A 12,406-nucleotide genomic window follows, 5' to 3' on the forward strand; every position below is an offset into this window, starting at 1 on the left:
CTAACTCGGCGCTTTGGCCTGAGGGTCAGCAGTGCGGCGCTCCAATGGGTCCTGGTTTACAAATGGCCGAGTGCCCTTCCAGAAACCAATGCCAGTCAAGTGGAGGCCCCCGTGACCACAACTGCCTGGTTCAGCCACGGTGAGCAAGCCGAGACCTGGATCTGGTGATAGGTGTGATAGGTACCTGCCAATTGGGAGCGGCCAGTGCAGCGAACCCAGAGAAACAGAAGAGAAAAATTTTGTCGCCAGAGTCGTACCAGCTTAGTATTCGCACGATGGGTTCGCTGCAGCTCCGCTTGGCCACATGAGCGTTAGTCAAAAAGTCGCGTTTTAGTCAGAGCCCCGGGTTGGCAACTTGCCGCGAAAGGGCAGGAGCACTCGTTTTCCCACTGCAAGAGTGGCTCGAAGGGGCTGTTTTCGCTGTAGCCCCCTACCTAGGTATGGACGGATGTCGTGCAATTACGGAGTTCGGACCAAGTGCTTCGCTTGGGTAGGCGAGGCTCTCATCTGCGCTGTCTGTGGTCTGTCAGTCAGAACATTGCTGCTGTGTGCACCAATTCTCCGAGCGATGAAAGGCAGGGAGCAATGAATGCGCTCCTTGCCTCAATTGGACCTGTACGACTCTCAGACTGCATTTGCTTGTGCGTGCTATAAGCTAGCGTCTCGTGTGCGTGTGCGTGCCCACTCGCCTCTGTACGACGTCTTACACACGCGTACGCAGACGGACGAAAAAAGTCCAACCAGCCAACCAGCCAGCCAACCAGGCCACCAGCCAGCCACGGACACTCGTCCACTGCCTCTAGACCACCGCGTATGAACCACGAACCTGAGCAGCCAATTGTCGGGTCGCCGTGAGCACGCATGACCTATCATATTACAAAGCATTGACCTGTCTCGACATGCTGGTTCGAGGCGCGCAACAATTGCATTGTCTTGATCGAGATCGACCAGCTATTGCAACCCGGGAAGTTTAAACGAGCCTCAGCGATCTCGTCAATCCTGGCCCTCACACCGGGCTAGCATACATATCACACCAGCAGAGAGAGCAGTTCGCAGCAGCGCCTTCGACGGTCGCCGTATTTTCCTCCGCCGTGTGCCGAGTACTCAGCCCACTTTGATTAAAGACCAAGATCTCTCCGAGACACGACACCGGCGAAGGGGTCTTATCTCATGTGGCTCGACTTGTAACACTCCCGGGGCCCTCCTATTCGACGATTCTCAGGAGAGACCTCATTCGCCATCCCCAATCCCGGGCTCGACTATTACGTCCCACTATCGGATACCGGCCGTTCTACGGTGCGGAGTCCTGGGTTTTGGTGGAGGCTTGTTCTGGGACCCCGCAACCCACCAGCCCACCAGCCCACCGTCGCCGACTTCCTCCAAGGTTTCCCTAGGCTCCTAGCCCCCCCTCATAAACCACGGGCGTCCCACTTCCACCACTCTGCCCAACATAAGCCCTCTCAAACCGCATCCAGCCGAGCATCTCTCGCGTCCTGTCCCGGGTGGGGTGGCATCGAACCACCAGAGACCGCCATACAGAGCCTCACGCACTGCAAACCGTGAGCGAGAGCGGCCTTCAGGGTGCCCAGCCCCGTCAGTGGCCATGTCACAGTACGCTGCTGCGGCTACCGCTCCCCCGAGCACCTCGCCTCAACCGCCACAGCAGCAGTCATCCGCGACCCAGCAGTCTGCCTCCAGCGGCACCTTAACGGCCGCCCAACAAGCCGCACAGCATAAGCGCGTCTACCAGGCTTGCATCCCGTGTCGCCGGCGCAAGGTCCGATGCGATCTTGGCAGCGTCGACAACCCCAGCGACCCCCCGTGCGTGCGCTGCCGGCGTGAGAGCAAGCAGTGCTTCTTCAGCGCCACCCGCCGCAAGCGCAAGCACGATGAGGAGGACGACGAGGAAGACGACTACGTGACCCGAAACGGGCGGAGGAGGCACACCTCGGACAACGCCTCGCCTCCGCCTGTCTATCACAGGAACTCGTATAGCACTGTTCCCCTTACCCCAGGAGCTACCGGTGGGAAGCAGCAGCCCCGTCGGCGCCCGGACAACGAGAGACATGACAGCCGTGGCACCATATTCTCCGACTTTGGCGAGGACTCGAGCGCCCAGTTGGAGAACCTCGAGGCCCAGGCCGTCATGAGGAAGGAGGTCTACGGCCCGCACGATGCCCTGGATCTGCTCTACAAAGCCGCCACCGACAACTCCCATGCACAGAGTCTTGTTCGCCCCCCCGAGAGCTCAGCGCCGGCCACGGAGCCGGCGCAGAGCCACCTATCGAGCAACCGCCCGTCGAGAGACTCTGCTACGAACGGCCGCCACTCCTCGGCGCGTGTGCCATCCAGGTCTGCAGACCCGATAGATCCTCGTTTGCTCCCCTCGCCCAACACGCACCCGCGGGAGGCCGAACAAGACGAAATCGAGAAGAGACTCGATGTTCGCCACGAGCCCGGTTACGAAAATGCGCTCAAGGCTTGGGGACGCTTCCGATTTGTGCGAGCTGGCTGGTTCACGCGGGAAGAGGCAGTGAAGTACATCACATAGTGAGTTTGGATGCTCCAACCTGTCTTTCTGACAAATGCTGACTGACTCTCGTAGTTACTATGAGTTCCTCTCGCCAATGACTCCAATATCTCCGCCCACATACCGCAATCCGGCTCTGCATCCCACCCTTTTGGATGAGGAACCCGTCTTGTCGGTGACGCTCTTGACAATTGCCTCGAGATATTACCAGATCAAGACGACCGGCGGACACTGCCGCTCTCACGCCATCCATGAAGAGCTGTGGAGGTATCTTCGTCGCATGATCGAGAGATGTTTCTGGGGGCAGGAGGCATTCGGAGGCGGCTTTTGCGGCTCGGGTGCTGATCAGACTTCCAGCACAGCTCCCTCTAGGGGCTTGAGGAAAGGCAGCCTGAGAACACTGGGTACCATTGAATCGCTGATGATCCTGACTGAGTGGCATCCTCGAGCACTTCACTTCCCACCGGATGAGGCCATTGACGAGCTGATGCTCCCGTCGTATGATGGGCCTTCCAACCTGAGCACGGATGATGATAATACTCACAACCGCCTGGTGAATGGTGTGCCTGGGGGTCGAAGAATCGAAGGTTGGCTGGAGCCTGCTTGGAGAAGTGATAGGATGTGCTGGATGTTGCTCAGCACTGCCATGGGCCTAGCCTACGAGTTGGGAGTCTTTGACAACATGGATACTCTGCTAGCCGATATTACACGGCCTGAGTACGAGGATGAATCATACCGCCTACGTGCAATGAGAATCAAGCGTCTGATCCTGGTCTACCTCACGCAGCTGGCAGGTCGTCTAGGCTGGACCAACATGGTCCCGGAAAGCATTCGCAAATCCGATCCTTACCATTCGGGCCAGAGGCGCCCAACCTCCCACGAAGGCAACACACCCGGTACCAACAATTCGACCATCTCCACCATCAACTACGTTCCTGATGTGGAGCTGGATGATCAGATCATTCACTGCTGGGTTGGAATCAGCAATGCAATGCACATCGGTAATCAGACTCTGTTCAAGTCGCACAAGCACACGACCCATATCATTCAAAGTGGAGAGTATACCACCCAGCTGAAAAAATTCGACCCAATCTTGAAGGACTGGTGGAAGACTTTCGAGCAGGTCCGCATGCCTACTTTCATCCGCCACATTCTCACCATTGAATACGAATACGTACGGATCTACGTCAACTCGCTAGCCCTGCAGGCTGTTGTTGAGAGGTGTACCAATAATGCTGGCAACAGCAACAACACCATACAGGGCATGCAGAGCGTTCAAGGGGGGCAGCAAGTTCCGCTATCGTCGCAGGCTGCCCAGCATTATCTGGGAGGTCTTCCACTGGGTCCTCTGGGCGGCTTCGGAACCGAGGATCAGGAATTCGTCACTCAGGTGGCCGATGGTTGCCGCAACTTGCTCAGGACTGTGGTCGATGACCTTCTTCCCGGAGGTTATCTCAAGCACGCCCCGGTCCGCACATACTTCAGGATCATTAGCGGTGCCATGTTTTTGCTGAAAACATTCGCTCTTGGCGCGCCGAAATCTGATGTGGAACTCAGTATCTCGCTCATGGATCGTACAGTCGAGGCTCTGCGAAACTGTGTTGTCGACGACGTCCACCTGGGGACCCGTTTTGGTGATCTTCTTGAGTCCCTTACGAATCGTTTGAGGGTTCGCTTCAAGACGGCTCCCACCAATGCGGGCGCGCAGCCAAACGGACGGAACAACCATGGCGAAGTCAGCAAGCCCGCAAGCGTCAATGGTAATTCCAATGGCGCTGAAAATGGATTTACCGACTCTGCCCTGAAGACCAGGGACGGACTTCTTGCACCTGGTATGAACCCAATTCTTTTCCCTACTTTCCTCCGTCCACCGTTGTCAGTGTGGCATGAAAAGATAGCTAATTATCCATCAGATCGGGCAACAACACCTTCTCTCCTAATCTCGGCCACGCCGTTTGACATCTCCACCGGCAACTTCCCTTACCCGACTGGCTCGTCTTCTGTGTTTAGACCCAGCACGCCTGCTCCAACTGGCTTAAATCTCGATATCGGCGATATTTTCGAGCCCGTTCCAGACTGGACAAACCCAGACGACCAGATGATGTACCTTCCGACCGGCCCTGGCTTGTTCCAGACCATGGGCGAGAATTCCAACGTGACCATGACCGACCAAGGTGTGAATGTGGGAGGCATAGATCTCCTCGACTTCATGGCCATGGATCATCTTCCATATGGCAACATGGACGGGAATGGGTTCTAGAAAATCCTCGAGTTTCTACGATAGAACTACATGACTCATTCAACTGGCGTTATGATGGACTACATGCGGCTGCGAGATTGCGTATTTGCTTGTCATGTAGCTGAACGGTTTCAGTGCTCGAATGCTTTATTTACTAGGTTCGTCTCAGGTACGGACGGGTGGACAGATATGGTGGACAGATATGGTGGACATGATACCCTTAGGAAGGCACGAAGAATGGAGACTGTGACATACGAGTGCTCGGATTAAGCTACCTGTATTGAGCTTATGACCGGGGCCCGGGAGGCGTGACCGGCTGGCAACGCTGCCTATAGATAGCTGGCTAGCTGTATCACGCTTGCTTGAATGCCACAAGAGAGATAAACAGCAGGGGTCTCGCGGCGGCTTCGAGATTACAAGACACGAAAAAGAAAAGCAAATTCAAACGCCATATTGCAATGCTACGCCACCCTTGAGTTGGTGTTCTGAAATAATCAGTGACTTGATAAAGGTGCACAGGAAGATTGTGCAGTAAGGAAGAAGACGATTCTCAGCCTCTTAGTGAGGTTGGCCAATGCATGCATGAAACAGTAGCACAGGAGAAACACTTGTGAATCATCTCAGTTCGACCGCCGTTTAGGGCCGGAATGCGTACACGCACGCATGCACGCATGTAATTCTAGTTAAACACCTACTATATGTGACAGTACAGCAACATGCATACCGGTCTCATCCCCGCTGCCCGCCAAAAAATAATAATTGAACTCCTGGACCGGAACACCGCTCTATGCATACAACAAGCCCCGCTCATCCACCTCTGTCTCCCTCAGCCATAGGCGGCCATGGCCTCCTCGTCGTCGTCGAGGTCGATGACATCGACGGCCTTGCGGACAAAGGACTGGAGCCTGCCCTTCTTGGCGAAGTCGGCGACCGTGTTGGGCGCGGGCTTCTTCTTGACGGCGGCCTCGGCGCTGTACAGCTGGTTGTAGAACTGGATGACGCGCGGGTGGGCCATGACTTTGGACTTGTCGAAGCGCAGGACCTGCAGGCCCTCCTTGGTGGTGGCGCGGCTGAGGGCGACGTAGGCCTGGCCCTTCTCGAAGACCTTGCCGAGGTCGACCTTGACGCGCTCGAGCGTCTGGCCCTGGGCCTTGTGGATGGACAGGGCCCAGGCGAGGATGAGGGGCAGCGCCGCGCGCTTGGCCTGCACCTCGCCGTTGGGGAGCTCCACCTTCCACTCCTCCTGCTGGATGAGCATGATGCGGTGGCTGCCGTCGCTGCAGGTGAACTGGACCACGGGCCACTCGGTCAGGTCCTTGGTCAGGTTGAGGTCCTTGGTGAAGGACCGGATCTTGCTCTTGGCGAGGGCGGCGTCGCCGAGGTCGTCTCCCTCGTCTCCCTCCTTCTCCCGGTAGCGGTCGAAGGCCGCCTCGCACATGAAGCTCTTGACTATGCCCAGGGACCCGTTGACGAGTGTCTCGTCCATGTTCTTGATGCACATGACTTGGGCACCCTTCTTGAGCTCGATCGACTTGGGAGCCATCATGTTTTCTAGGAGTCTGTCTCTGATGGCAGGGTCTCCAGAGTCCGAAGCCGCGAAATGCACACCATTGCCCGGGAGGTTGCGGAGTCTCATCTCGTTTGAGCGCTCAACTTCTTGGCGCGTTGGGAAGAGTTCCGTCGCAGTCAGCCCATCGTCGAAGTGTAGTGGCCGAGAAAGAGCCCTGAACGTCTGGACTGTCTGTTCGCTGACCCGGCCCATGCGCATCTCGTTCAGAATATTAGCGAAATCTAGATTTTCGAGTTAGCAAGCAAAGATCTTTAGAGGCCTATCAATTCGGTATCAGGGACATACCGTGGTCACGTTGACGGAAAACCTGCGTTAACCCGATGGTGTGATCGATAGAGGTGGTCCAGGTGGCAGCATCAAAAGCAAACTTTGTGTCTCGCTTGTTCCTATCCGGGACGGGAGGAAGCTGAAAGAAATCGCCCGTGATGACGAGCTGGATACCTCCCCACGGTCGACCGTTGTTGCGTATCGTCCGGGCAATATTTGCTAGCTTGTCGAATAGGTCACCGTCAACCATGGAGACTTCATCGACGATGAGGACCTTGGTTCTGAGCCACCTGTTCTTCGCCTTTGGATTCCTGCGGATCTTTCGGACCAGGTCTGGTACCTCCTCCTTGCCGAGGCCGATGCCAGCAAAACTATGCAAAGTCATGCCGCCGATATTGCAGGCGGCCAGTCCCGTAGATGCAGTAATACTGACCCTCTCGGGGTCACGGGCCCATTTCTTCTTCAGAGCCTCAATGATGGCGCGCATCAAGACAGATTTACCGGTACCTGCGGGGCCGGTGAAGAAGACGCTCTGGCCCTCCTCGACAACAAGCCTCTTGACATGTTCCTGCTCGGCGCTCAACGACATGGCGGTATGCGTTGCCTTGGCATGACCTCCAGTGGCGGCTCGTATATCTTCCATAGAGTATTCGGTCGGCACCTCTGTCTTCTTGCTTTGGTTCTTGAGCTGTTTCTTCTTCTCCTTCATTGCACTGTACGTGGTGTCCCAGGGAACATTCTTCGATTTTGGCGCGGGAGTGGATGTAGAAGAGAAACTGTGCGTAGCGAACAAGTCCACCACCTCGGGCTCATCCTTGGGCGGTCTCGTCCTCCTGGCGGTAGGTTCTCTTTGAAAGGCATCTTCGTCCTTGACAGATTTGCTCCAGCCATCGGGCATTTTGCGCTTTTTGGCGGCTGTGACGACGGCAGGCTTCACGTCATCGGTCGAGGCGCGCTTTGGAGGTGGCTGCGCCATAGGTCGAGGGGGGTAGTGATGTTCCAGAGGAGACGAAGTCCATGGTATAGGCCTCGAAGATGACATTGGAGAGGGATCAAAATTGCGCGCAGGTGGTGAGTCGAGTAAGGATATGCAGGGCGTTTTCCCTGCTTTTGGCTCCGCCGGGGCCACGGGGAGGGAGGCCGGGCATTCATAGTCCAACTCCAAGGCCTCGTCATCGCTGAAGTCGTCCTCGGCGATATAGACAGGAGCAGCCGTCTTGGCCGTGGTGCTGTTCGCCGCGCTGGAGGACACAGAGACGGGCTCCTCCTTGAAGGAGTCGGACTGGCTGTACAGAGACGAGAAGCCCTGGGTGGGCTTGACGTAGCTGGTTACCGACGAGGTGTTGGTGCTGGAGGGTCGCGGGGCGGCATTGTCGGACCTGGGCTTGAGGGGATGGAGATCTGCCTTGGAAGACCCAAACCTCGCAGTCGACGGATTGGTGGGGCGATTCTTCTTGGTGAAGTCGGCAATGCTGACATCGCGGTAGGAGGGGCTGCTGGAGGGGAAGGGGTCCTTCTTGAGGTCGGGCTTCACGGGCGGGGGCGCAGGCCTCGCGGCATAGTTCTGCTTGGCCCTGCCCAACATGTTGCCAGGCGGATCAGGGAAGCTATGGTGCCTGGATGAGGCATGGACGTGTGCCTGTCGAACAGCAACAGCCGGTGATAGCGGGCTCCGTGATGCGAGGAAGGGTCTTGTGGGCAGGGCGCGTAGTCGTGCGGCGCTCATACAGATACAGGTGTTTGGGGGTGCTGGTGTGGCGATCGGCGTGGGCGTGAGGGCACGAGGAACGACCAAACGAACGAAAGGGCGGGCCGAGTGGGAAAACAAGCCCCGTCCGAGTCCAAGTGCAAGTCCCAGTCCAAGTCGAAGGCCGCGAAAACGAGGCCCAAGGGTCTGGTCTTGGGGTCGCGAGAATCGGACGGTCGTCAAAATGTTTGGGGGACGCCCCTGGCCCAATCCGATGCGATGCGCAAACCGGGGGCGAATGGCAGGGCTCGAAAAAGCAAACAAGCACGACTGGAGCTGGGAGCTGGAGCCGGCCGAGGCGAGAAAGAGAGGCGCGTTCCAGGTTGGCGTCGCGTTAATTGATTCGCGGAACGGCCAGAACGGGAGATGGGGGGTGGGAACAGCCCGAGGGTAGTCTGTTTACCTAGCAGCCAATCAGTCACAACAAATGGACTTTGGTTACAGGCCGCAGGTAACAGGTAACAACTGTCGACTGGCGCTACTTAGGTACTGTCCAGTGTAACTTGGGTAACTTGGGCCCGTTTCTTCAGCACCGTCTCGTACCAACAGGCAGCATCGCTAGGCTACTCCACAGACCACAGACCACACACCACTTCCACCTCCAGCTCCCTCTCAGAACCTCCGGGCTATTGATCAGAGGACACAGCCCCAGGATCATGAGAAAAGCCTATGTCTAATTGCTGGGAAGATTCTGGATTCCTGAGTAGTTATTGATTAGGCCCAGTACCCCCCGGGCAGCCTCAGTGCCTTTCCCATATTACATTCCTGGGGTAATGGTGCGTACGGCTGCACGTGGCTTATAAAAGGCCCTCTCTCATGAACCATATAACACAGCTTCCACATCACACCCCACAGCCTCTCTGTCCATCCTAGTACGACGCTCGCAAATTTGGCATACCTGCCGTTTACCATCGCCATGAGTCAGCGACAGAAGAAGACCCGCGATCCTGGCGCCGTGGACGAGGAGATGCGCCAGTATGCCACCGGTGGTCACACGCTGGAAGAGCTGGACGAAAAGTGAGCCTTGCTTGAGCCTCTCCGTCGCCTCATGGACTAATTCGTGCACGACAGCTACCCGAACAGGCCCAAAAACCACGCCAGAACGCTGATGTTCTCGGACATGTTCGAGGACCTGTTCAATCCACTCAATGAGAACAAGAAGCAGCCGTCTGGGCCTCGAGGGCGAGCCAAGGCCGGCCCTCGGGGGTCAACGAAGCTTTCGCCCAACGAGCAGCGCCGCGCCATTATCGAGCGCTTCATCTCCAGGTGGCGATCTGATGTCGGAGACGACTTTTACCCGGCCCTTCGTCTGATCCTCCCCAACCAAGACCGTGACAGGGGCGTCTACGGGCTGAAGGAGAACGCCATCGGCAAGATCCTGGTCAAGGTCATGAAGATCGACAAGAACTCCGAGGATGGCTACAAGCTCATCCACTGGAAGCTGCCCGGCCAGTCCAAGCAGAGCCGCATGGCGGGCGACTTTGCTGGGCGGTGCTACGAGGTCCTGTCCAAGCGGCCCATGCGTACGAAACCAGGAGACATGCACATAGGAGATGTCAACGAGATGCTCGACAAGTTGTCCGCCGCGTCAGGGGAATCCGAACAGCTGCCTCTGTTCGAGACATTCTACCAGCGCATGAACCCCGATGAACTGATGTGGCTCATCCGCATCATCCTCAAGCAGATGAGGGTGGGTGCTACCGAGAGAACATTTCTGGACCTATGGCACCCCAATGCTGAGGCTCTTTTCTCTGTCTCATCCAGCCTGCGCCGCGTGTGCTGGGAGCTATACGATACATCCGTCCTCCTAGACGACGACGATACCGGTGTTGAATTGATGCAGATTTTCCAGCCCCAGCTTGCCAATTTCCAGTTTTCCATCTCGTTTAAGAAAATGGTAGAGAAGCTGGTCAGGGATAACCCCGAGGACGAGAAAGACTTCTGGATCGAGGAGAAGTTGGATGGTGAACGAATGCAGCTTCACATGATGGAAGACGACGGGATCCGGGGCGGCAAGAGGTTTGGCTTCTGGTCCCGGAAAGCCAAGGACTACGCTTACCTCTACGGCAACGGCTTCTTCGACGAGGATTCGGCCTTGACGAGACACCTCAAGGATGCCTTTGCCCCTGGCGTCCGCAACATCATTCTCGACGGCGAAATGGTTACCTGGGACATGTCCCTGGACAAGATCGTTGCCTTCGGTACTCTGAAGACAGCAGCTCTCGCTGGGAAGAAGAACCCCTATGATATTGTGGGCACGCGTCCTCTTTTCCGCGTCTTTGACATTCTTTACCTGAATGACCAGGAATTGACGCGCTACACACTACAAGACCGGCGAAATGCGCTGGAAAAGGCCGTCCCCGGAGCTCATCGACGTCTGGAGCTCCACGAGCACAAGGTGGCATCAACGTCTGATGAGATCGAGCCCATGCTTCGTGACATCGTCCATAACTCGTCGGAAGGTCTGGTACTCAAGAACCCGCTGTCCGTATACAGCCTCAATCAACGCAACGACAATTGGATCAAGGTCAAGCCCGAGTACACCAAGGAGTTTGGTGAGTCGGTGGATGTGGTTGTCATCGGCGCATACTATGGTACTGGCCACCGCGGCGGAGGGCATTCATCCTTCCTTTGCGGCCTTCGGGTGGACCAGAACGACATCGACAATGGAGCCGATCCAGAGAAATGCCTCAGTTTCTTGCGGGTTGGTGGTGGCTTCAGAGCCCAAGACTACAGCGCCATTGCGCATCGCACCGAAGGCAAGTGGATGGACTGGAACCCGAAAAGGCCGCCGACCAAGTACATCGAGCTGGCGGGTGGCGACAAGCAGCTCTGGAAGCCTGACCAGTGGATCAGGCCCAAGGACTCGCTGGTCATTGAGGTGAAGGCGGCCGAGTGTGTCGTTTCTGATGACTACGCGACACTGCTCACGATGCGCTTCCCGAGGTTCAAGTCCATTCGCGAGGACCGAGATTGGGACACTGCTCTTGACAAGACGACATTCGACAAATTGAGGAAGGATGAAGCCCAGAGACAGAAGGAAAAGACGATGGAGTTCGATACTGGCAGACGCAAGGTCAAGCGTGTGAAGAAGGAGATCGTGATTGCTGGGCAGGAGGCTGCACCCGCCCAGTTCGAAGGGCCCAAGACCAAGGTCTTTGAGGGCCTCGAGTTCTGTGTGCTCACAGAATCGACCAACCCGAAGAAGAGCAAAGCGCAACTTGAAGCCATGATCAAGGAAAATGGCGGGAAGATCTCACAGAGAGCTGTGGCTGACTCGGAGATGATACTGATAGGAGAAAAGAAAGTTGTCAAGGTTGCGAGCCTGATCAAGGCTGGCAATGTCGACATCATCAAGCCCAAGTGGATTCTGGACTGTCTGGCCCAGACCAACGAGGCCGCGGGTTTTCTCTTGCCATATGAGCCAGGTCATCTGTTCCACGTATCCGACGCCATCAAGGAGCAAGCAGAGCAGAACGTGGATGATTACGGCGACAGTTTCGCCAGAGACATCAACTTGGAGGAGCTCAAAGACTTATTGGAGGACATGCCGAAGAACGAGATCGAGACCGACCCGCTAGATGCCAGCCGATTCCTAGAGCAGCTCGAGCAGCACGGGCATGATTTCGGTAGGCTCAAGGGCCACCTGTTCCGGGAGGCGGTCATCTATCTTGCGACTACGGAGGATGTCACGCTCATCACAGTGCTGAAGCTGAACAACTGGATCAGATTTGGCGGCGGGAAAATTGTCGAGGGTATTGAAAACACCGACGTGACACACGTGGTCGTCGTGGACAACGGTGACACGGATGCCAGAAGAGAGGTCGTGGCCGAGGTGCGTTCGGCCATCAGTAAGAAGCGATCCCTACCGCGGGTGGTCACGCAACGGTGGCTAGAGGACTGCTGGAAGGAGAACACAATGTTAACCGAGGAAGCGTATGCACCTACATGAGCGTAGATAGCCGTTGTTAGCAGTTGTACTTGAACGCCCATGTAAACTTGGTTGTGTCGCAGCCTGTGAAGCAATACCTAGGCAACCCCACCGCCGGCCCG

General features: G+C 56.6%; 3 protein-coding genes across 3 annotated transcripts; 2 read left to right on the top strand and 1 right to left on the bottom strand.

The window, feature by feature from the left end:
• Window positions 1-1,603: 1,603 nt before the first annotated feature.
• On the top strand, window positions 1,604-4,790 carry JN550_005630 (uncharacterized protein; the record flags this gene model as incomplete). The annotated part of the gene is made up of 3 exons (XM_049317278.1): window positions 1,604-2,550; window positions 2,606-4,362; window positions 4,444-4,790. The coding sequence occupies 3 exons, from the start codon at window positions 1,604-1,606 to the stop codon at window positions 4,788-4,790; spliced, it is 3,051 nt and encodes a 1,016-aa protein (XP_049172252.1).
• Window positions 4,791-5,595: 805 nt separating this feature from the next.
• On the bottom strand, window positions 5,596-8,191 carry JN550_005631 (uncharacterized protein; the record flags this gene model as incomplete). The annotated part of the gene is made up of 2 exons (XM_049317279.1): window positions 5,596-6,560; window positions 6,625-8,191. 2 exons carry the CDS (start codon window positions 8,189-8,191, stop codon window positions 5,596-5,598), a joined length of 2,532 nt encoding a protein of 843 aa, XP_049172253.1.
• A 1,078-nt stretch (window positions 8,192-9,269) lies between these two features.
• On the top strand, window positions 9,270-12,305 carry JN550_005632 (uncharacterized protein; the record flags this gene model as incomplete). The annotated part of the gene is made up of 2 exons (XM_049317280.1): window positions 9,270-9,370; window positions 9,425-12,305. The coding sequence occupies 2 exons, from the start codon at window positions 9,270-9,272 to the stop codon at window positions 12,303-12,305; spliced, it is 2,982 nt and encodes a 993-aa protein (XP_049172254.1).
• Between the last annotated feature and the right edge of the window lie 101 nt (window positions 12,306-12,406).

This window comes from Neoarthrinium moseri (genome assembly GCF_022829205.1).
Source record: "Neoarthrinium moseri strain CBS 164.80 chromosome Unknown scaffold18_Wmoseri_CBS_16480, whole genome shotgun sequence".
In the NCBI taxonomy this organism is placed as follows: domain Eukaryota; kingdom Fungi; phylum Ascomycota; class Sordariomycetes; order Amphisphaeriales; family Apiosporaceae; genus Neoarthrinium; species Neoarthrinium moseri.